We start from the raw sequence: 26,420 nt of genomic DNA, 5'->3' as shown, positions 1-26,420 counted from the left end.
TTTCAAAAAGGGATTGAAATGGGCTTGAGAAAATCTTTTTAAATTATTAAGATCTTGGATGCTTGGAAATTTTTTCCAAATATGGTAGGCTTGTACCTATATTGGGATTTTTTAATGTTAAATGTTAGTCTTATGTTAATATTTTTATAAAGTATTATATTTTACCCGTAGACTAATTGGTAAATCAGAGATTTCTCCTTTATTAATTATAAATTTAATATCGCTAGGCTTGGTTACAAAATTATTAGGGATTGAGGTGGGCTTGAGAAAATCCTTTTAAATTATTAAGATCTTGGATGCTTGGATATTTTTTCCAGATATTGTAGGCTTGAACCTAGATTGGGATTTTTTAATGTTAAATGTTAGTCTTATGTTAATATTTTTATAAAGATATATATTTTAACTCAAAGAATAGTTTTCAGTAACATACAAAATGAAGACTGACTTTGCTATGCCGACAACATATGTATCCCTACTAAAGATTTCACTAACATTCATTATTTTAACAACAGTCAAATAATATGAAAAAAATCAAAATAAAATACTAAAATTCTCTTTTCCTTTTTTCCCTTTTAATTTCTTTTACTATCTTCCCATTTCTCATCATTTCCCTTTCCTATCTTGACTTTTTAATTTCCTTTTTCTTTATCTTTACCTTCCTTTCCCTTTTAATTTCCCTATTTTCTTTATAATTTTCTCTTAAATCCCTACCTCAGGCTACATACTCCAGCCGAAGGCTGGGCTTGTCAAAAAATATATATCATTCAATTCTTAATTCAACTCATATTCAAGCAAAAAAATTATACTGGGTCATATGACGTGAAGCTTAATAAAATCTACCAAATGCAAAATAAAGTTATTCATCTATATATACTAAAAATTCTTATACTTTTCATTTTAGAATCTATTTTAGCTTCTTATGGATGATATTCCCACTATTTTTAGAGAGGTTAACCATCCCTGCTGATTATTTTGTAACGCATAAAAAAATATACATAGTACATTATTTTTATTATAAATAGTTTTATATATGATTTTATATCTATTCCAAAAAATCGAATATTTTTTTATAATTTAAATAAATTTATATTATTTTAAGCATCCTACGTATTTTTAAGGCTATCCATTTTCTCGGGCCGCACAATATACCCTTTTATCTCTGATGAATATTTTGTCTAACTAAAAATTATACAAAATACATTTTTAAAATTTAACTAAATTAATATAACAATTTTTAAGGATCCTACTTTTTTAAAAGCTTACCATTTTGTCTATTATTCCTGCTGATTATTTTGTATAATGCTCAAAAAAATATACATAGTATATTATTATATATGATTTTATATCTATTCTAAAAAATCATTATATATGACAATATTTATTTTTATTCAATTAAAATTATATATTTATTCTTAAGGTTCCTACCTTTTTTAACAATACTTCTTTTTATTCTTTCAATAAAAAATAATAAACGGGGTTTTCTATTTTTATGATTTTATATTTATTCCAAAAAAAAATACATATTACGGTATTTATATATTATTTAAATTATTCTATATTTATTCACAAGGATCCTATTTTTTATTTTTAAATTTGCCAATTGATCTCTCCAAATGGTATTTTATTTTATTCCTACCTTATAAATTTAACTTGAGAATTATTTTATTTTTACTTTATAAAACTATCCCCATCTTATTTCCTCTTTAGAATTGTTCAAATATTGATATATCAGCCATTAATAATGCACAAATGCAAAATAAACCTTTAGAATATTATAATAGGCTTGATAAGCCCCCACCCCCAAAAAAAAATTTTTTTTTTTTTGATGATATCCCTCCAATTACTAGATATATGTATCTAATATTGACCCATCTACTGGTTTACAGAATTTTAATGTTCGTTTTATTTCAATAATAATGCTTATTTATATTTTTGACTGATTTCTTTATTTGTCTAGGTTAACCCATAGCCATTAATAATGCACAAATACCTTTAATATCATAATAGGCATGATAAGTCCCCCCCCCCCTCCCCCTCCAAAAATTTATTTTTTTGATGATATCCCTCCAACTACTATATATATGCATCTAATATTGACCCATCTACTGGTTTACAGAATTTTAATGTTCGTTTTATTTCAATAATAATGTTTATTTATATTTTTGCCTGATTTCTTTATTTGTCTAGGTTAACCCAACCTTAATCCCTCACATTGCTACAAAACATGATGAATCTATTAAAGATAAGCAAAAAAAATAATGGAATAAACAAACGCCTTGCCCGTTCTAGAGTTACTGGTAGCCAAAATAATAAAAAACTACGCTTGAAATTAACTCCTCTGGAGGTTTATTTATTTTTTTTTATCTTATGTTTTATATTTATATGTTTATTTTATTTTCACCCAGTTGCCTCCAAATGATATTTCCATCACCACTACCACAATCCCTATGCCACCTCTGCCTATTTTTTAAACAAATATAAGCATTAAATTCCGTACTATCATTCACTTCACTAATTATAAATATTACTTTATCCGATTCTCTGAGAAACTTTCATGATTATTTAGAGGAATGTTCAAACTTGAATGTGTAGTACGGCCATTTTCATCAACTTTATTAATGGACAAATATGCAGTAGTTCTGTCGTGGCCTTTATAACAATTCTTACTACCTTTTTATGGTTGAGTTAACATTGTCGTTCATGATTCTATTTAAGAGGGGGCTACCAATTCTGACATAAACAGACATTTTGCGTTCTTCTTTTACTAGTATCCCAAGGCATCCGTTATTACTTTCATCTACAACCCCAAATGATATGAAATTGTACATTAATTATTTCCTTTCCAGACAACCTTCCATATTTATTTTGTCGCATTTCCATCAAAAATTAAAATGTCAACAAGGATTTGCTCTTAATTTTATCAAATACACAACATAATAATTATTCCTCATTATTTTTAAAAAAAATTAGCCTAAATTTATATGTCAATAAAAAATATTTTCTTAAAAAATATTTTCTTAAAAAATATATATATATAATTAGCATATAAGTTTCATTAGTGTTTAATGGCATTTTTGTTATTTAAATAGATAGCATTTTTTTTACTTAACATAAAATATAGACAAATAATTTGGGAAATGCAAGACATACATTAAATTTATCCGAAAAGCTACAATAACCCTATATAATAAACAACAATTTATTTTTTATATATAACTATAATTGATCATATTACCAAAAAGTATAAGAGTCGGTTATTTTTATTTTATTTGTCATGATTCTCTAATAAGTGGTTTTCCCAGGCTTTCCCAGTTTCCCTTAATACGAATTCACATGTTTTTTTTTAAAATCTTGAACTAATTGGTAAATCAGATATATCCCCTTCATGTGGTTATAATTCAATTAAAAATTTAACTATCTCCGTTGGAAAAAATTTTCAAAATTATATTGGATACGACTGGGCTTGGAACCTCAAAATTTATATTAGCTTGCACCTGACATGGGAATATCTTTAACAAATTATTAAGGGTTGAGCTGGGCTGGTTAATAATTATATGCTTCCTAATATTGTGAGCTTGGACCTGGCATGACATCTATCGTAAAAAATGAATAAAAATCTCATTCCCCGTCATTTTTGACGGGCTTTCATCTAGTATCAATAATAATCAAGTGCATATTAATGGGAAAAATCTTATTTTAGTTATTCAAAATAATTTGTAATATTTTCTTATAATATTATTTAAATATATATTAGATATTATATTTAATATAAGGAATGTCATTGGCCCATAAAGGGGTGACATGTCCTAATATAGTTTGGGCAATAATTTTGAAAAAAAATTGATTATAATTTGAATTTGTTTTATGAAAAAGATATCATGTATATAATTTATATATATATATATTAAATAAAATAAAGTTTATTGAAGTTTTTGATTATTAAAAAAAATAAAGTGTATTTTAGTTTTGGAGAATTTTTAAGAATATATATAATTTTTTATATTAAATTTTTAAGAAAAGATATAACTTTTAAAACTATCTCTATCATGAACATTTTAATTTCGAAAATTAGATTTATAATCAGATTCTTAAATATTAATTTCAAGATTAAATAAAATAACAAGATTACGATTTTAGAATTATATATTCCGATAATTTATATTATTTAAAAAAGTAAAACGCTAAAGCTACCGCTATTAAAAAAAGTAGCTATTTAGTATAAAAATATTGTAGAATTGTATGAAACACATAAACATAGTTAACATAAAATAGGAGGTTACCCAAAAACCCAAGATCAAAGAATTTAAAAATCTCAGGCATTTTCCTATAGGGAGGGGGAGCGTAGTGTTCCTCTATAAATTTTTCTGGAGATCATTAGGGGAACTGAACTTTGGCTGCTGATTTTTATAAATATTTTTAGGATTTCATTTATTTTTTTAAAAATGCGCCTTTTCTAAAAGTTTTGAATTATAATCATATTTTAAAAATGTTAACTTTTAACTATTTTCTTTCAAATTATTAATAGTGATATATATTTTACATTTTCTTAGGAGGAGGGGAGTGTGTTGGAGTTTAATTTTTACTAACGTAGAATAATATCTATGAGAACAAGCATACAGATAGGGTAGCAAATTTAACACTTTCCCACTTCGTTACCGCTCATAGGTAAATTTTGTTATTGTTTAATAAATTGCTATACATATTTTTAAACTCTTAATTGGTTATAATATTTTGAGAATGCTATAATGTGATTTGCTAGGACAGTCATTGTTTAGTAAATTTATAGATTTTTTTAAAACTCTTAATGGGTAAGATATAATTCCAATTTGCACACAGCTGTAATGAGTGTTATTATGTTGTAAACTAAAATAATGAATGGATTAATAACTAATTATTATCACAAATACCAAAAAATAACTCAGGAAGATGAGAACATTCCTGATGTTATACCTGCAAAAGAATTTTCTTTAAATCAAGCAAATGATATTAATTTTTTTAATGATATGAATCATAGACAAATACAACAGGTTATATTTATAAATCCATCCACCAAAATTGTTAATATTATAACATAGCATAAAATTAACGCCCAAAATGAACAACTTGAAAAAATTGGAGGCAGTATCAAAGTTTTAAAAGACATGAGCCACCAGATAAGTGGTGAATTGGATCATCAATCTGTGTAAAATATTTTTTAATATAGTTAATTATAGCTTGGAGGAGAAGGCTAATTTTATTTATATTTCACAAAGACTTATATTCAGGGGTGGTTAAATGACTCTAATTTAATATAATACAACTAGTGGTTTATTGCTTAAAAACTTGGGGGAGGGGGGGGATACAATTTATTATATATATTATCAAAAGTAAGACATAAAGTCACTTTTTTTTTATTAAATCAAGCCCAAAATATTTTAATTTTTTTAAAACTTTCATGAAATCTATAAAAAGTTTATCAAAAAGCTAATATAAGGTATTTAGGTCATATAAAATAATAATTGAATGAAAATATACCTGATAGTGAAGGATATTTATGATTTATATTTTATTATAACAAGTTTATACAGAATATAATTGGAATGTATGTTCAATACAATAACATACAAACTATTTCTAGAATGTTTATTTAATCAGTAAATTTTTTATAAAGATAGTGTAAACCAATGACATTACATGAATATTAAAATGTGAATTAATGGTAAAAAATTAAAATAAACAATTTTTAAATCAATTTTTAAATTGTTTATCATTACTTACCAATAAATATGGCATTTAAAAAAATGCTTTCCAATAGCATCCTTTACAGCCAATGACATTTATTATAGCAGACTTTATATCTACATTTTTAATAAATGAAATAATCAATATAGGTTAATATTAATTAAAACAACCTATTTGGTTTTTTTTATTAACTACAAATGAAAATAATCTCTTAATTATAACCAGGGTTGCCAAGCCAAAATTTTCAAATTGCAGGAGAAATTTGGTATTTTGCGGGGGAAATATGAAATTTGCAGTGGAAATATAAAATTGCATAAAAATTTTTTTTTTCGGGTCTTAGTTATTCACCTATTATTTTTTATAATTACTTTATAAATACAAAGTCGGTAATAAGTAGCTATTTTTCAAATGAGACAAAATTTTTTTAAATACTATCTTTATTATTAAAATAACATCTTGATTTATTAAAATATAATTTTATAAAAAAAACCAATGATCTTTTTTAAATATAAGGATGTAATAAAATTTAAAAAACGATTTTAATTTTACAATGTAAAAATTATATTTATTTTATGTGAATGTATAAATAAGTTTATAATATATAAAAAAATATGGAAAATTAAATAGAGTTATAATGTTAATTATATATTAAATGGAACTAAATGTTTACCGCCGTTATTAAGATATTTATAAAATTCCTGGCATGACATATTCTAATTTTGTTTAACCATTAGCTCAGCCTATAAGATTGTTTGAGCAATCCGATTTCTCTTCTTTCTCCAGGCAGTCCTCATCAGGCTAGAAATGCGCTATGATGAGGCATTAAAATGAAGTAAGGTTAAAACATGCATATTTTTCCCAAGCACGGGGAATTATTTTTAGACCATCTAACTTTAAGTATTCTGGCGAATCATAAAAAATTAGTGCTGTGAAGTAACGTCGTTACGTTACCTCCTTCTAGAGGTGAGTAACATAATGGTAACGCGTTTCTTTTTTTGAGACTTAATACAAAAAAAAAACATATTTTATTGCATTATAAAATTTTTTTTATTTATTTTTTAATTCTTAATATAAATAATTTAAGCCGAGTTTTAATTCATATCAATCACTTCCTTCATTTTTATTTTAAATTCTCGTTGTTAAATTTTCTGTCGAAATTAATATTCAATCAAAATTCAAAGTAAATGTTAATAATGATATTAATATTCTTATAATTTATTTTAAGAATATTATGTCCATAGTACTTACTTCTTCAGATGAAGATGATTTAACCCTTCCCTGACCCTAATTTGAAATATATTTTAAACCAATAAAGACAATTAATGGTACCAAGTCTACACTTTGTAAATGTAAATTATATCCCAACACAAATATTTCAACTTCAATGTCCAGCAGTTCAAACTTAAAAAAGCATTTTAGGTAAAAAGATAAATTAATATATCATTATTTTAAACATTACTTTAATAATAGAATAATATTCTTATATTTTGAAAAGCTTAATCATGGAATTAAAATATAAGTAGGGTTGTATCGATATTAAATATCGAATCGGATCAACACCGATATTTAGCGTTTTCCAAAAAGGGCCGATACCTGTAAAAACCGATCCGATCTTTTTATTTTCTTCTTTTTGATATTTTATGTTATGTATATTTATTTTACATTATTATATTTTATAAATAATTTTTTTTAACAATGCAAATGCACAACACCCTCTAAATTTTATTCTTTTTAAATTAGATTTATAGTATTTAAAATTTTTTTTTTATTAAAATTGAAAGGAACACCCAAAGTTTTAATTATTTTAAATCTTTTTAAATAATAACTCCAATTTTATTATTTATACTTTAAATAAAAGAATATTTTTAAATATGGTATCTGAATTATGGAAATATTTTACAAAAGACAAAGATAATTTTGCAAAATGCGTTATCTGAGGAATCATCTGTATTACCTTCAGTACGGCAAGGGATATAGATACTCCATATCGTAGAAGCTTATTACCAAAAAATTTAGAGGCTCTCGTCTTTATTAAAACAATTTAATATATTATAATTTAATATATTAAATACAATTTTATAATTCATACCAACCTAAAATGGATATATTATCAAATATATGTTTTTTAATTTATAGTCTTAATTGTAGAAATAAAAAAAATTAAATTAAATGCATAATTTGATTTTTTGCATAAAAAATATTGATTTCATAATTACATTTGGTTCAAAGGGGGTGGTGAAAAATTAATATAAATATCGGATCGGGTTTGAAGCAATATCGGATCGGTGAAAAATATGTGGATTGGCACAGCCCTAAATATAGGCAATTAAATTATACTGTACTGGGCTGGGGACCAACATTAAAAACCCTAGATTAACAAAATATTGGTTTTGGTTCAAAGTATTATATTGAGTTTTTTATATCTTCTATTTCTTGTTTTAGTATTGCTATTGGTTTGATTATAATTGTTAATAAATTTAAAGAATAAAAAATAGTGATTTTAAAAAACTTTGTTTAAATAATATATATATATGAAATAGTGGCGTAACCAGAATTTATCCAATAACAAAATTTGACAGAGAATTTCATTATAGATTTTATTTATTATTAAAATACTATATATAACATCTCTTTATTTAACCAGCTGTGTTGAGCACTAAGCGCTCTTGTTTGTCTGATCAAAATTTTGAAATCAATTGTTGCGAAAAAATTATAATTTTATTTATATTATAATTAAATAATATATTTTTTTATAAAACGATCTTATATATTCTTTTTGTATAGTTTTATTTTATTATATATTGTCAGAAAAAATAATATTATTTTTGTATATATTTAATTTTTTTAAGTAACGAGTAGCCCGTTTCTTTTTTGAAAAGTCGGTAACGCGCGTTCCTTTTATGAAAAGGTAACGAGTAACGGTAACGCGTTCCTTTTTTCAGATGTAACGAGTAACGGTAACCCGTTTCTTTTTTGTGGTAACGTTTACAGCACTATAAAAAATAGAGAGAATTACAATCTCCTCAAACAAAACAACTGTCTATCGATATTTTTAATATATTTATTAAATTTACAAAAACCATCAATTGATGGTTCTGTTCTATGGTCATAATATCTATACATTTGTAAATCGAGTTATTGAAATCAAATTTTGATATCAAATATTCTAAAATTATCTTAATAAAAATATTTGCTTCATTTAAAAATACATTAATTAGAGTAATATTTGAACATTTTAATATGATATTTTTAGCAATAGCCACATAAAATTTATTATTAATTTTTAACTGTAAAGATGAACACAGCTGCAACATAATTTTGTGAATCTTTATTAATAAAGATTATTCTGATTGCAGATGAATATTAACAGCATACAGTAGATTTCCTACATGTAAAACCATTCCTAAATATTCTTCTACCATTTCATCCTCGAAAAAATTTTTCAAAATTTTATGACAGCATTTATAAGCTTTATTTAAGAAGTATTTTTTTAAAAGGTTCGTAAAATTTTAAAATTCTAACGATGACAGGTATTAATGATAGCCATCTGATAGGGGCATGTCACAACAACTCACAATTCCAGATCAGACCACTCCACCAACTCTTTTAATTCATTAACTCTTAGTTGATGAACTAAATTTGTTATAACATTTTATCACAATTACTTCGACATCCACAGATAATACATTCATTGCCTTCTTGCAAGAATTATGTTGGCATATGCAGCCAATTGATATTAAGTTATTATTGTGCTGCCTCAATTTGGTAAATATACTTTGATTTTTGCCAAAATTCACAGAGGCATTATCAGCGCAGAAAGTTGACATGTATTGATAACCCTGATCAGCTATATTTACCATTATGTGGTTAGCGATATGGTTAGACATGTGCGCCGCCAGTAATTTTGACCACGCCGACGCCGCCGCCAAAAAAATGTCGGCGTTCAACACGCCGCCGCCGCCGATAAAAATTTGGCGGCGTGGCGGCATGATACATATTTTTTATTATTATGTATAATATTTATTTTATATATTATTTATGAATTGTAATTAGAAGAAAAATATTAAATATTTTTTGAATTATTAAAAAATGCGATTTTATTTTTTAAAATTAATAAATATTATTTGCTATAAATTTGATTTGTGACAATCCATATTCGCTCACTTTGGGCATGTCTGTGACCAACGTGCTAGATAAAATAAGATTAGGACATTAAATTAGAAAAGGTATTTATATTATTCTATATTTTTCTTTTAATTTTTGATGCTTCAAATAATCTACAACTCGTCATATAAAATTTATTTTTTATCATAATAGGAAATTTTAATTAATGATTTTTATTTTGTTGCCATTATAACATATATAAAAATAGCAGGACTAAAACAATTATAATGGATGCAGCATTGTAATACCCTGTAACAAAATATAATGTATCCTTGCAAGCAAAGCCTTCTTTTGCATGGAAACATTTTGGATCCTTAATATTAAAAACTGACACAAATAATAAGAGAACCAGTGTTGCTACAGATAGTCTGTTGTAATATATACTTGCAAATAGCACTTGATAAAGATAATGAGAATAAAAATAATTATTCATTTTCAGTGTAAACTTTTAGATTATTTTAAAAATATTTGTAAATTTTTGAATTAGTTATCCAATCAAATCTTTTTCAAAAAATATCAGCATATCAAACATAATAAAACATTTACTTGACAAACATGATTTATCATGTAAAGAAGAAATATCTAAACAAAATTTAAAGTTATTTTTCAAACCCATTGTAAAAGATACAACTGACCCTATAAAAGATAAAAAAATGGATTCTGGTAAGGAATTATGTTCTCATATGTTAGAAGGATTTAATGCCATTCTCTTCTATAAATAATACTGGAATGGAAGATTTTCTAAAGGCTATTTGTAAAATCATTATAATTTTTTATAGGGCAATCTTAATTTTTATTTTAACTGTTAAGATATTTAATTATTTTATAACATCTCACATTTACAATTTTTTTATGGCATAATATTTTTATTATTAACTTTTTATTATGTAGAAATATGACATTATTTCAGATAAAAAAATTACCAGATAGAACTACACTTAGCCGGAGTGGATTAGATGATGTGTAGTTATCAATGAAAGCATACATATGTCAACAAATTAATATAGGTCCTAAATTTTGATATGTGGACCGACAAATATAGACGGCGAAATTATATTACCTTTACATTTCACGAAATAGATACTAATTTTAATATTGTATATTATACATTGGCGACACATCATGTCACTCAAAAACATACCGCTGAAACTATTCTTTCTGAGATGGAAAGGTTAAAAATGAATTTGATTTAGGGTCCAAGAAAATTCAAATGGTTACGGATGCAGGACCCAATGTAAAGAAAGTGTTCGTCTAGGAGAATATGACCATCATTTATGTTTGGGGCATGGATTACATAATCTAGTGACAATCTATGGAATAAAAAAAGTTAATTAAATAGAAAATCTCATTAAAAAAGTGAGAAGTTATAGTTGCCTTAGGATTCAAAACAGCGGATTTTGAAATATAAACATATAGAAAATAGAAAATGTTTTGAATCGATATCATATACATCGAATATTCTAGATTTGGATGATAATAATCCTTTTTATGAAGATTGCTTGGGGTTTGATGATGATAGTGAAAATCAAAAATCTTATGAGAAAAAGCATAAAACCTTAAAATTAAATGTGCCTACAAGTTAGCATAGTATTTTAATAATGCTGAAAACTGTGACTGGCAATAACAAAAATCCTATAAATATTCTATTAAATAGAATGAAGAAATCGGATCTCAAATTATTTAACTCCGATTGGGATTTGGTGCATGAACTTTTAATTTCTTAAAACCTTCAAAAAAACTTGAATTTTTATCTGTCCAAAAAGGAGTTAATATAAATTTAGCCTTATTATTTCGTAGTGAAATTAAAAATCATATAATTGCAAAAGAATATGATAGTCCTCCTATAGCATCCCTTAAACAAAATATGCTTACTAAATTTGATCATAGATTTCCAATAACCGATCTTCAAGTAGTATTTTAAAATACATAAATTATTTTTTATATATTATTTCTCTTTCTTTTATTTTTTTTACTTATGTGTTAGGAGCACTTTTGGATCCTCGTTTTCAATCAATAAACATAGTAAATGAATATTTAAAGGAAAAAAATATTACTCGGGTTGAATTTTTATGTCAACACGCTACCTCTCTACGGCCTTACACGGACGAATTAAACGAATGTGAAACGACGGAAGTTGCTTCAAAACTCGATTATCTTAAGTCATTGGCTACGAAACATTCATCTATTCAAAACAATAACCTGGAACAACAAGAATATTTAACCAGTTTAGAAAAAGAGTGTTATTTATTATTTTCGCCTTATAATTTGGAGATAAAAGATGTCTTCGATTTTTGGAAGATAAGAGCAATGGATCTTCCTAAACTTTCAATATAAGCTAGAAAGGTCCTGTGCGTTCCAGCTACGAACACACCCAGCGAGCATGTATTTTCTATAGCTGGGCTTCTGAACTCTAAAAGATTATTATTATGTCCTTTAAATCTAAATAAAATAATATTTATTCATGATTATAACTTAATAAAATCATTAAATTAATGTTATAAACATAATAAAGTATAAATTTTATTTTAAAAGTGTTTCCAATGAATTTATAAATTTAATTTAAAAAAATTTAAGTTAAAAAAATATTTGCCGCCACCGCCGATTTTTGTGGCGGCATCTAAATCGATTCGCCGCCGCCAGTCGATCATTTTAAAAAAAGAAACGCCGCCGCCGAAAATGCTGTCGGCGCACATCTTTAGATATGGATGTATTTTTCACTATCCGAGGAAAATATTTTTAACAGTTTTATTGAAATGCCTTATTCTTGTTGAAATTGCGAAGGATCTAGGGAAAAGTTTTAAAATTTCTCATATTAGACGCATCTGTTAAAATTATGGATGTCGACCTTTCAAATCGCCTAGAATTGACCTCTTAGATTCAGGTCATAAAACATTTGTGATAGCATTGCTCATTTTTGTTCTATCACAAGTAAAAATTGCACTTATATTGTAGTCAAATATTATGGGGAAAAGATTCGATACACATTGTGATGATAGATAGCTCTGTGATGCATACGATTTCCGCAACTGTAGTTTAATCTGTATTATTAATAATATGATTGAACTATAATAAATAAAATAATTACCATTAACATTGAGATAAGTATAATATTATTTTATATGTATTTATTTAACCTGAACGTGATAATTAAGCGCCAAGCCCTATAAAGTTATACACAAACACACTGAAAATAATAAAATATGAATAAAATAAATGATGTTGATTTATTATTGGATAAAAATAAAACAGGATAAAAAGAAATTTACAAACTAGACATGTTTTTCGAATAAATATTTAAAATTTATATTAAAAATATCAATTACTGTTCTCAAAATTATTATTTAGATAGAGAAAACGTTAAAATGTATTTAAAAAAATTGCGGTAGATTAATGCGAGAGATTTTCAATTGCAGTAGTGAGATGTCTGCTTGTAAATTAAAAAATTGCAGGAGTCTCCCGCTGATGAGGGAGACATGGTAACCTGCATGACAGAAGTTGAAAGCACTGTTTTGTTTGCATTCATCGATCATGACATAAAATCGAATACATTCACGTTCAAAATTCACGTGCAAAAAAGAACGTTCAAATTCATTCACAAACATCATGTTAGTCGTTGAATTTAATATTTTAATTTTGTTATAGAATATAAGGTAAAAATGATAAGGAAGAACATTTTGTAAAGCTGAATATTTTACGCTAAAGACTGCTTCCACCAAAGCCAAGTATGGTATTGTATATTTGCTTAATAAAGATTTTATTTCTGGAAGGTTATTTAAAAAATTTAATGTTTATCCTTTGTTCAAAAAATTTCGATGGGCAAACATTATCCCAATTTTTCACTAAATATTTCAGAATTGACTTAAAACTTCTACATTTCTTGGTTTTCTACGAGTTTCTTATATTATATATTAGTTGGGCTGAGCAGGTAATATCGGATATGATCGGGACTAAGTCGAATGGTCCAAATTCCTTTATTTCTAATTGGAAATTGTCATGGCTATTAGCTCCATGATCTACTAATTCTTTTATTAATTTCTTTTAAAAATTAGAATTCTTAGGGGAATTAGACTATGAAATATTATATATAACTTAACTATCAGATGCTTTATATAATAATTTTTAAACCGAAATATAATAAAATATAAACCACATACTAGTGAAAACTAAAGGCATACTGAAAAATATTTGAAGGAAACAGCTGAATAATATAATAAAATCTTTTAATAATATATATTTTAATTAAATAAACATAAAAAACGAATGCGTTCGTCAAAAAATGAGTACATCAAAAATTAAAGAAACATCGTTCTTCGCCATGTTTTTTCAAAAGAACGGACTTTTACAACACTACACATATGAAGGATCTCCTAAAATCTATTTCATTTTTTTGGCTAACATTTGATTTCTGGTAATTTAAATGAAATATAGGCTTCTATCTGTTGATTATTATTGGAATTACAGAATGACTTTGTGATTTCATTTTAAGCTCTAAAACTTACTTCATTAACAAGTAGATTTTTAAATTTTCTATCCATCATACATAGGTACTCCCCATCTTATTTCATATTATATGTGCGATACTGAATTATAATTTCTGTTAAATGTAGACATGTGCGCCGACAGCATTTTCGGCGGCGGCGTTTCTTTTTTTAAAATGATCGGCTGGCGGCGGCGAATCGATTTAGACGCCGCCACAAAAATCGGCGGCGGCGCGGCGCTGCGGCGTCAAATATTTTTCTAACTTAAATTTTTTAAAGTAAATTTATAAATTCATTGGAAACACTTTTAAAATAAAATTTATACTTTATTATGTTTATAACTATAATTTAATGATTTTATTAAGTTATAATTATCATGAATAAATATTATTTTATTAAGATTTAAAGGACATAATAATGATCTTTTAGAGTTCAGATTGAGCCCAGCTATAGAAAATACACGCTCGCTGGGTGTGCTTGTAGCTGGAACGCACAGGACCTTTCTAGCTAATATTGAAAGTTTAGGAAGATCCAATGCTCTTATCTTCCAAAAATCTAAGACATCTTTTATCTCCAAATTATAAGGCGAAAATAATGAATAACACTATTTTTCTAAACTAGTTAAATAGTGTTGTTGTTCCAGGTTATTGTTTTAAATAGATGAATGCTTCGTAGCCAATGACTTAAGATAATCGAGTTTTGAAGCAACTTCCGTCGTTTTACATTCGTTTAATTCGTCCGTGTAAGATCGTAGAGAGGTAGCGTGTTGACATAAAAATTCAACCGGAGTAATATTTTTTTCCTTTAAATATTCATTTACTATGTTTATTGATTGAAAACGAGGATCCAAAAGTGCTCCTAACACCTAAGTAAAAAAATAAAAGAATGAATAATGTATAAAAAATAATTTATGTATTTTAAAATACTAGAAATCTATGATCAAATTTAGTAAGCATATTTTGTTTAAGGGATGCTATGGGTGGACTATCATTTTCTTTTACAATTAAATGATTTTTAATTTCACAACGAATAATAAGGCTAAATTTATAGTAACTCCTTTTTGGACAGATAAAAATTCAACAGTTTGTTTGAAGGTTTTAAGAAAATTTAAAAGTTCATACACCAAGTCCCAATCGGAGTTAAATATTTGAGATCCGGTTTCTCCATTCTATTTAATAGAATATTTATAGGATTTTTGTTATTGCCAGTCACACTTTCCAGCATTATTAAAATACTATGCCAACGTGTAGGCACATTTAATTTTAAGGTTTTATGTTTTTTCTAATATGATTTTTGATTTTCACTATCATCATAATACCCCAAACGATCTTCATAAAAAGGATCATTATCATCCAAATCTTAAATATCCGATGTATATGATATCGATTCAAAACATTTTCTATTTTCTATATCGTTTATATTTTCCAAATCCGCTGTTTTGAATCTTAAGGCAACTATAACTTCTCTAACTTTTTTAATGAGATTTTCAATTTTATTAACTTTTTTTATTCCATCGACTGTCACTAGATTATGTAATCCATGCCCCAAACATAAATGATGGTCATATTCTCCTAGACGAACACTTTTCTTTACATTGGGTCCTGCATCCATAACCATTTGAATTTTCTTGGACCCTAAGTCAAATTCATTTTCAACTTTTTCTATTTCGGAAAGAATAGTTTCAGCGGTATGTTTTTGGGTGACATGATGTGTCGCCAATGTATAAAATACAATATTAAAATTATTATCTATTTCGTGAAAAGTAAAGGTGATATAATTTCGCCGTCTATATTTGTCTGTCCACATATCAAAAGTTATAGCACAAAATTTAGGACCTACATTAATTTGTTGGCATAGTATGCTTTCATTGATAAATAAACATCATCTAATCCACTCCGGCTAAGTGTAGTTCTGTCAGGTAATTCTTTGCATCTGAAATAATGCCATATTTCTACATATTAAAAAGTTAATAATAAAATATTATGCCATAAAAAATTCTAAATGTGGGATGTTATAAAATAATTAAATATCTTAACAAATAAAAATTAAGATTGCCCTATAAAAAATTATAATGATTTTACAAATAACCTTTAGAAAATCTTGCATTCCAGTATTATTTATAGAAGAGAATGGCATTAAATCCTTGCAACACATGAGAACATAATTCCTTTCCAGAATCCATTTTTTTATCTTTTATAGGGTCAGTTGTATCTTTTACAATGGGTTTGAAAAATAACTTTAAATTTTGTTTAGATATTTCTTCTTTACATGATAAATCATGTTTGTCAAGTAAATGTTTTATTATATTTGATGTGCTGATATTTTTTGAAAAAGATTTGATTGGATAACTAATTAAAAAATTTACTAATATTTATAAAATAATCAAAAAATTTACTCTGAAAATGAAGAATCATTTTCATCCTCACCATTAGTGTTGTTAAACGGCTCGTTTTGAGCCGATTTTTAAAAACGGCTAACTCAATTAATCTAGAAACATATTACGCAAGCCTGAAGATTTTGCTCGTAGAAGGAACAACGGTCTAGGCATATATTATCGAAATCTCGAGGCTTAGGTAATATTTTTCTGCCTAAAAAATAGAGTTAGCCGTTTTAAAAAATCGGCTCAAAACGAGCCGTTTAACAACACTACTCACCATCTTTATCAAGTGCTATTTGCAAGCATGTATTACAAAAGACTTTATCTGTAGCAACACTGGTTCTCTTATTATTTGTGTCAGTTTTTAATATTAAGGATCCAAAATGTTTCCATGCAAAAGAAGGATCCATTATAATTGTTTTAGTCCTGGTATTTTTATATATGTTATAATGGCAACAAAATAAAAATCATTAAATAAAATTTCTATTATGATAAAAAATAAATTTTATTTAACGAGTTGTAAATTATTTGAATCAAAATAAAAGAATAAAATATAGATTTACCTTTTCAAATTTAATGTCCTAATCTTATTTTATCTAGCACGTTGGTCACAAACCTGCCCAAAGTGAGCGAATAAGGATTGTTACAAATCAAATTAATAGAAAATAGTATTTATTAATTTTAAAAAATAAAATCGCATTTTTTAATAATTCAAAAAATATTTAATATTTTTCTAATATTCATAAATAATATATAAAATAAATAATAAAAAATATGTGTCACGCCGCCGAATTTTTACATCGGCGGCGGCGTGTTGAGCACCGACAATTTTTTGGCGCGCGGCGTCGGCGTGGTCAAAATCATCGGCGGCGCACATGTCTAGTTAAATGTAATTTTTTTAAACACTAAGCCATTAATAATACAACCAATGTATTAAATACAACATCTTTTCACACTATATATTCACACAATTACTAATATACTTATCAGTTATTATGAATATTTAAATTTAATGCAGAGGCATACATGAATAAAAAAATATTTTGCGTTCAGGCACAGTCTTATATTTTGTGCATGTGGTCATCATTAAATTTTACAACAGAAATGCCTTATCCATGATAAATCCCTTCCAGCATTTAAACTACCTTTTATAAATGTTGCTGCAAACCATGAAGCACCTTCAAGAACAATATATACAAACCCCCTTCTATTGGTTTCTAGATTATATAAAAAGGTAGGGACTATTATATTTGTTATAAAAATTTAAATGAAAAGCATAACAAAAATTATCCTTTTAATATTTAAAATATAAAAAAACAAAAATATTAAAAATACTCAAAACATGTAATATTTTAAGAAAAGTTTATTTTCAAATTGATTTGGGTTAAAAGCTTTACAAACCGTCATTTTTTCTAAAAAAGTATCATTATTGTACGTTCTTGTATTACTGAATTTTAAATTTATTAAGGCTAAATAATTTATAAATAAATTTTTAATTTATAATAATTTATGCAAGTATTTTTATATAATTTAAATTTTCCATCATGAGATAAATTCACTCTGTTTCCAAATATTTAATCAAAATGTTTCCGTTCGTTGTTAACTCCTTTTTGGTAAATTTCATTGAGATTTTTGGCTGTGAATTGATGATTTGGCCAAGATATTACGAAACGTGAGGCATCCCAATCTGTTAAAGGTTTGACATATATCGCCAATCATGTTTCAGTCAGCGAATTTATAATTTCCATTTTTTATACAGTTTAATAGTGTTAATGATAAATCTTCAAAATATAAAAATCGGAAACTCATTATTTTTTAAGGTATTAAAATTTTAAAATATTTATATATTAATTTAATGACTTTTTATACGATTTAAAATTATAGGATACTTGATGAGTTTTCTAAAGATCTTGATCACACCGAATCACGGATGGATATGGTTATGAAAAAAATGGCAAAAACTATGAAAATCTCTTCAGGTTTATCATTCAAGCATAACCAAAATAACTGATTATATATCGCGCATTTATTGTTTTATTTTTAATGGATGGTTGGGCTAATTTTATATTTTCTTGGCAAATAAGGTATTATTTTATATATTAAGATTAATTAAAATACCATACAATAGATAATTTGATTTATATTTAATAATTGAAAATATTGTTTTTTTTAAATTTCAGACAAGAAACAATGGTGGGCCATTGCCATCTTATCACTCGTCCTCTTCATACTTTTTATCTTATTTTTTTTATGATGAAACTCAAATTTATTCATACACATGTAAGATTTTTCGAGTAAAATTTATTTGTAACACAGTTGAAGATCGTCACTCTTTCCATCATTTTCTTTAACATACTTTCGTAAATATGATGAATAACTATCTTTCTGCTCTCCATTCTAGCAATGATTTTATTTGTGGGGAAAAATATTTAAATGTTTTTAATATATATTTATTAGCATGATTCAATTATTATTTTATTATATACAATATTGCCATTGTTAAATTTTAATTGTTACTGATGAAAAATATATTATTATTAAATTTTAAAATATTTTGACTAAAATTTTTGGGAAAATAAATGCACAAAAGATCATACAAAAAATTTAAAGTAAATAAAAATTAAACTATATTTGCAATTGAAGGTTTTGCCAAATTTAATGCAGATTGTGAAAATAAGGCTTTTTTTATCAACAACTTATAAAAATAGGCCTAAGTTTTTGTTGAAATTTGTTTGTGAAATATTTTAAAATAATTCGTCAGTCAGCCAGTTGTCTATAAAATATTTTTCTCCCTCCTTCCACCTGCACAGGCATCTACTACAATGGGTATGACGCAAGATCAACATTATGAAAAACATATAATAATCTTATTTTCCACCCGATTTAAAAATTCTACCTGCTGAATTTACCAGCAAACAATACAAGATTTCTAATCTATTTTTGGGGTAGTTTTATTTTTTAAAATTTAAGGGAATAAGGAATGGTAAAAACGTTATCGTCATTAAAATCTATTAAAATAACGAGGGAATTAGGATTATTAATCCAATGCTGGGTTCCAGCTTAATTTTTTTAAAACCGTTCCGAGCTTAGTTAAAAAAAATAGGACGGAAAAATTTAAAAAATGACATTTATTAAAAAAAACAAGAATTAAAAGTTCTAGGATTAAGGACAAAGCAATTTATTTTATAAAAATAAGGTCAATCTTCGGGCTGGAAAATACAAGCGTAAAAATAAAATAGTATCTTTGTTTCTAATAAAAAGTAATTAGAATATTCTTAGAATTAAGACAAAGCAATTAGTGATATTTATTTAAAAATGTGCTGAAGCCATCAAACAATATATTAAATCAGATATCAAATAAATAAAACAACCTGTTGAACAGCTCATGTATTATATTAAATTATATATAACAATATTATATGCGACCCCCGTCATCCACAAAAAATGCCCGTAACCCTAAATTTTATTAAAATTTGTAATAAATAACCCGTCTTAATGTAGCCCAAAATTATCAAAAGATATGGTATAACAACAATTACAATATATTAAATCAGATATCAAATAAATAAAACAACCTGTGTATTATATTATATATAACAATATTATATGCGACCCCCGTCATCCATAAAAATATGCCCGTAACCCTAAATTTTATTAAAATTTGTAATGAATAACCCGTCTTAATGTAGCCCAAAATTATCAAAAGATATGGTATAACTACAATTTTAATCCTATTCCCATAGACGAATACGACATAATTTATCAATTAAATGTTTGTGATCGATGTAAGCGTCTAAGAGGGCATCTTTTTCAAAACTTTGTCTATCCTCGATAACCAAAAAATGGCGTACCATTCTTAATAGATCCGAAGCAAAAAATCCCAAGTCCTCTGAAAGATTGATGAAATAATCTAAATTATGATACATGGGATAAAATCATCATATAAAAAATTCAAAAACGAACTTAGAGTTAATGATTAAACCCATACTGTCATTTTTTCAGGGTTTAATTTTTTTGTATAATTTGATTTAATATATATAAATAAAATAGATTTAACCAATGCTTGTATTTATTAGTGTTATAAACGTTACTTCCAAAAAAATGAGTTATTCGTTATGTTCGAAAAAAGAAACGCGCTACTCGTTATTTAAAAAAGTTATAAGTTACTTAAAAAATACTAAAAATAAAATTATATAAAAATAATATATTAATAATTTTTAACAATTGAGTTTCAAAATTTTGATCAGATAAACAAGAGTTCTTATACTCAATATAGCTTGTGCTAAACAGGGTAATCTGGCGCAGTCTTTATTTAAAAAAAAACTTATTGGTCCATCTTCACAAGAATTTGCATTTCAGATCCTCATCAATCTTAATCAGAACATATTTTAACCTTATTTTTTAGATTTGGGCTGCTGGATATCGAGGTTAAAATTAGGGCATAATCTACACTTACAAAGTATAGAATATGTTTTCTTTATTTGTGTAAAAATATTTCATACTGGGGGCCATGGCAGAGTTAAATCGTTTTCATCTGAAAAAAGTAATATTGACATATATTCGTTATAAAATTAATTATAATTAAGGGAATTTTAGTCTAAAATTGGGGTGCTCTACTTACAAAATTGTTAAGAATTGAATTTATAGATTATAAATAAAAAATGGAGAGGTAATTTATAATACTGTTTCTAAATGATAGGCTAAAAAAAATTTTAACTAAAAACTTTTTGTGATAACTTTATTCAAATAATCAAAAATTTTACGTAGAGCAAATACATATTTTATAAATTATTTTTGTTCAAAAGCAAAATAAACATAGGTAACTACGATAAATCATCAAATTATATGATATAGAGTATAGACACACAATCGTTATTTAATTTATTAATAGAAATAATAATTTAGCTGAATAAAAAAATATGGCAATAATTAACTGATAATTTTCTACTTAGATATTTTAGAATAATGGTAACTACTATATCATCAAATTATATGATATAGAGTATAGACACACAATCGTTATTTAATTTATTAATAGAAATAATAATTTAGCTGAATAAAAAAATATGCCAATATTTAACTGATAATTTTCTACTTAGATATTTTAGAATAATTATTATATAATTTAAAAAATGTACACAACGGGTGATTATAAAATATGATAATATCATAAAGTATATAAAAAAATTATGAAATAAGCTCAAAATTAACAGTGCTCTAACATGTCCAAAAGTTAATATTAAATTTAGTTTCTATTTATATATTTATGAAAATGAATCAATCAAAATCCAATACTTATTCAAAAATGTCAAGTAGAGCACTTCAATTCTAGATAGACGATAACCTGATTGATTCAAGATTAATTGGAATAAAATAAATATGAAAAACTTTGGTGGTTTATCTGAATTATGAACTCGGTTTAAAATTATATGAAAAAATAATTTTTTTTCCCTATTGCGTTACCGTTACTAAAAATATAGAAACTCGATACCCTTATAATCAAGTAATGAAATGAGTTCCTTTTTCTAAAAAGTAGGGATGTACCGATATTATTTAGCGGATCGGGCCGATATTTCACCCATTTTAAAATATCGGTTATTGGCCAATATTATTAAATTTTCCCACCCTATCCGATAAAATGGAGTCTTAAACAAAAATAAAATGTTATAAAAAAGTTATATCTAAAATCATTAATTTTATGTATATTTTTTTAATAATAATAAATTAATAAACATCTGCCATATTGCTATTTTTTTGCGCATTCTGTTTATAAAAGTGTGCGATAATCTCTTCAGAATCTGATTTTAGTGAAGCAGGTGATATGGACAGTTACCATCCCCACAGGCTGACCTCTGATAAATTGGAAATTTTGTTATTTCTAAAAAGAAATCTTCGATATATTAATGTTAAACATTATTTTAAATTTCATAATATATTTGTTTATTACTTATTATTATATATAGATTAATGTTATTACTTATTATATAAAAGTAATTTAACAATAAAAAATATTTTATATACTTTTAGAATTGCAATTTAATTGAATATAAACTATAACTAATCATTATAATATATTTAAATGACATAAGTTATGGTATAGTTGAATTTTTGATGTTATACTAATAAAAAGTATATTAAAAATTAATATTAAAAATTAAACATTGGTATCTTTACAGAATACAAAATTAGATATGATATCGGATAGATAATCGGCCGATATCAATTTAATATCGGATCGGCCTCCAAAAAGTGGTATCGGTACACCCCTACTAAAAAGGGTAACGCCGTTACTTTACATCACTAGTATATCAATTAAATATTTTAAATAATATATTAGCCTTGATGAATATTTAAACGAATCTGGATAGTATCGAACCTTATATAGGCTCGGATGGTTAAGATTCTATGAAGAAAAAATGGAAAAGGTATAAGGTCGGTTCAGGATTAGATTTTTACAAAAATAATGAGCCCCAAATAAGAATTGTAATCTAAGCGATTTTATTATTAGCCTATACCAAAGAATTCAACCTTCTAATAGGCTACCTGACCACTTATGATGTTTCGAAATTTTTTTTTAAGTTTGTATACATTATAAATATGAAAATAATACTATGATATGGGTTTCTAAATTTCAAAAAAATGGAATATTTGGGGAAAATCAACTCCTTTTAATTTTAGATATTTTTGGAAATAATTGTGCTAGCGTCATTTAAATTTCTTTAGAGCCTAATTATATAATGTTTATAAATTTTGAATGTCAAAAACCGGAAATGATCAAGAAATCAAATGTAAAAATTGGTCGAGCTCAAATTTAGGAGAATCATTATTATATTGCATTCTTAAATATTTGGCATTAATCAATAATTGTAAATACAAGCCAAAATATTTTATGTTTAATATTTAAAAGAATTGTTATATTTAAGATCTGGAAAAGTAATTAAAAATAGCTAAAAAAATACAAATCAATTTTTGAGTACAATTTTATTGAAGAAAAAATTAAATTTTTATATATTGTAAATTGAATAATTTTCATAATATGATAATTTAACTTTAATTTTCCCTAGGCATAAAAGCATGGAACTTTTATATTCCGGGAATGGAATAAGATATTTTTTCATATTCATCATCCATATGCGAATATATTTCAATGATATCTGATTCATATATGGATGCTGAAGGCTAGCTCTTGCTGCTAACCTTTGCCAATGTTTGCCATGGGGTATTACGAAGAAAGCCATTCTGCTTTGATTTCAAAATAAGTTCGCGATAGCTTATAGATTAGTAATCTGGGTAATTTTTGGCCCGAAATTAAAAAATAATTTATTTGCAGATCTCTAGCGTAGATTATGACTTTTTAAAAATTCTTAGAGATACTGCACTATAAGGAAAAAAATATCTTTGATAAATTTTGTTAAAAATGTAAAATTAATAAGTGTTTCTTTTAAATTAGATTATATTTCCTTAAGATTGCAATAAAATGGGTTTTATCAGGAATTATACGACTCTTTTAAGCGGAATTATAAAATTTCCCAATAATTTCTATAATATAATTTCGAAACACTCCTAGGCTTTATATTTGGATTGGATAAAACATCATTTTTTTGATATCTTTGCCATGAATTCAGTCGTAGAAAATTCTTCTAGTTTTTAAAGGTTTAATAATTAGGTAAAGTCAATATCATGTTTTAATTTCGAGAATGGTTTAAAGTTAATCTTTTAATTGCTTAATTATTTTATGTTCACCGCTAATATTATAATTATCTTCTGAAGAAATTTTCAAAGCATCTAACAAATTTCATCGTTAATGATTTATTCTGTTTAATCATCCAAGGAAGTAGATTTCTTATGCTTCACAACGTATATGTTTATCCAAATTGAATGGATTTTAATATACTGTTTATAAAAAAAATAAAAAATTAGCCAATTCAGAAATAAAGTAAATAAATATATTTAATACATTAACAATACCAACCCTATTTAAATAGATAAATATTTAAAAACTTACCTAAATATATTACAATTAATGATTTATTAAGAATTTTTACAATTTTATAATGGTTAAATAGCCATAACTCCTAAACTTGTGCTTAGCCCAGCTTGTAATTTTGTAAATTTATTAATTAATATAGCTATGAATAAAAAAATGAGAGAGAAAAATTCCGATTTAATTTTATGATCATTATGCCAGATATAAAGAAATTTAAATGACGCCTCTAGCTCAATCATAAACAGATATCTAAAATTAAAGGGAATGTATTTTGTCCAAAATGCCACAGTTTTCGACATTTAGAGTCCTAGATCTTAGCCGCATTTTGAAATTGGAGGCAAAATTTTTTTTGAGTCATAATATATGCAAACTAGTAAAAATCTAAAAAAAATCTGAGTGGGTCGAGTTTCTTGCTGATTTGTCATGGAATAATTTATTTTATATTTAATATTTTTAAAATTTATCGAGAAATTGTTAATTTTAAATCATTTTATATATGTATCTTTAGTGCTTCTCTAATTGAGAGATAATTTTGAAAAATTCTTCTATTAATTTTTATTTCCTTCTAACTTATAAGAAATGAATATTTACATTAATCGTTTACAACTCACTGTACCTTTCTAAAAAAACAAACTATGATCCGAAAAGAAATAATCTCGAATTCAAAATTTTCAAAAAATTCTTATAACAAATTATAATTTATTTAATATTATTTACCAATATTTCAAAATATATGAAAAAAATCAACCAATAGTACAGTACTTAATTTGCAAGAATTAGTCCTCATCAGGTAAATAGCACTTTATAATGTTATAGCTAAAAAATAAATTGATGAATTAAAAAAATGATTAAGTTATGTCCATGTTTTTAATTTATATATATAGGTATTGGAGCCAGGTATTTGTCCGATATCCAGCCGTATCGGCATCAAAAGAGATTTCAATATGCTATGCGCGGGATTTTAAGCCGAACGCTCGCCCATTGTTTTAAAAAGTTTAAACGCCCACCCAAGTTTTTTTTAAATTCACCCGCCCGCTCATGTATCTAAAAATTTGGCCTAAATGTTTAAAAATTATTTTAATGGTTGGCTTAGTTTTTTATTTTATATTTTTAAAAAACCTCAAAATTTATAAAATTGTGAAACATAACAAAAATCTTTTATTTGATATTTATAATTCCTACCAAATTATTTTTATACTTGTCAATTTGATTTCTAATTATATTTAAAAATTAATATTACTTATTTGTTTTTCGTATTGATTTAATCATTACTCTTTTTTCGTTAAATTTAATTATATTTTTGATATTTAGGTCACAGCCTAGATAAAAATATTTCTTAATCCGTATAAGATCGTTCTGCTTATTTGCCCGAAAAATATTTCAAATTCACTTGCATGCCCATTTAAAAATATTTTAAAATCGGCGGCTTACCTGCTCAATGTCTAGATATTTAAATTCGCCCGCCTTTAGTATAGGAGGCCGGCTTTAATGGGTATATCTCTGCTTGTAATTAACAATATTTTTTAGTTCTTTAGTTTATAACTATCTGGAAATAATAATAATGTATATATTTATACAACAGATGAAACTAGTAAATAAACATAATAGTGATTAAAATTTAAAAAATATCACGATTGTCGGCCAAATTGCATAAAAATATGTAAATATTAACATTTTAAAAATTACAACATTC

At 25.6% G+C, this 26,420-nt stretch overlaps 2 protein-coding genes across 6 annotated transcripts in view; one reads left to right on the top strand and one right to left on the bottom strand.

The window, feature by feature from the left end:
• Positions 1-4,814: 4,814 nt before the first annotated feature.
• LOC135931176 (syntaxin-6-like) lies at positions 4,815-25,861 on the top strand. Of its 2 annotated transcripts, XM_065468094.1 has the most exons (4): positions 4,815-5,027; positions 5,076-5,182; positions 18,625-18,719; positions 18,921-19,239. In XM_065468094.1, exons 1-4 carry the CDS (start codon positions 4,872-4,874, stop codon positions 18,992-18,994), a joined length of 432 nt encoding a protein of 143 aa, XP_065324166.1. In that variant the 5' UTR covers positions 4,815-4,871; the 3' UTR covers positions 18,995-19,239. The 2 variants fall into 2 exon arrangements, with proteins under 2 accessions (XP_065324166.1, XP_065324167.1); XM_065468095.1 differs by lacking the exons at positions 18,625-18,719; positions 18,921-19,239 and adding an exon at positions 25,612-25,861.
• Positions 6,443-26,420, bottom strand: part of LOC135931175 (conserved oligomeric Golgi complex subunit 7-like) — a 56,111-nt gene continuing 36,133 nt past the window's right edge. For 3 of the 4 annotated variants that reach the window (XM_065468089.1, XM_065468091.1, XM_065468092.1), the window contains one exon: positions 20,067-20,650. In XM_065468089.1, coding sequence (XP_065324161.1) covers positions 20,472-20,650 — 179 coding nt within the window. In that variant the 3' untranslated portion in view covers positions 20,067-20,471. Of the gene's footprint in view, positions 6,531-20,066; positions 20,651-26,420 lie in introns of those variants that run through there. The other variant, XM_065468090.1, reaches the window with a different exon arrangement.

The sequence above is a fragment of the Gordionus sp. m RMFG-2023 genome, chromosome 1 (assembly GCF_954871325.1).
Source record: "Gordionus sp. m RMFG-2023 chromosome 1, tfGorSpeb1-WG-v2, whole genome shotgun sequence".
Taxonomy (NCBI): Eukaryota; Metazoa; Nematomorpha; class Gordioida; order Chordodea; family Parachordodidae; genus Gordionus; species Gordionus sp. m RMFG-2023.
The sequence above is the reverse complement of the archived record's forward strand: the minus strand, read 5'-3'. Positions and strand labels throughout refer to the sequence as shown.

What these genes read in the sequence shown, in the direction of transcription:
- LOC135931176 (XM_065468094.1), top strand. Translation starts at nt 4,872, where the DNA reads ATGAATGGATTAATAACTAATTATTATCACAAATACCAAAAAATAACT. An exon ending in GAATTGGATCATCAATCTGT is followed by an intron (nt 5,183 to 18,624) that starts GTAAAATATTTT and finishes TTAAAATTATAG; the next exon opens with GATACTTGATGAGTTTTCTA. An exon ending in AACTATGAAAATCTCTTCAG is followed by an intron (nt 18,720 to 18,920) that starts GTTTATCATTCA and finishes TTTAAATTTCAG; the next exon opens with ACAAGAAACAATGGTGGGCC.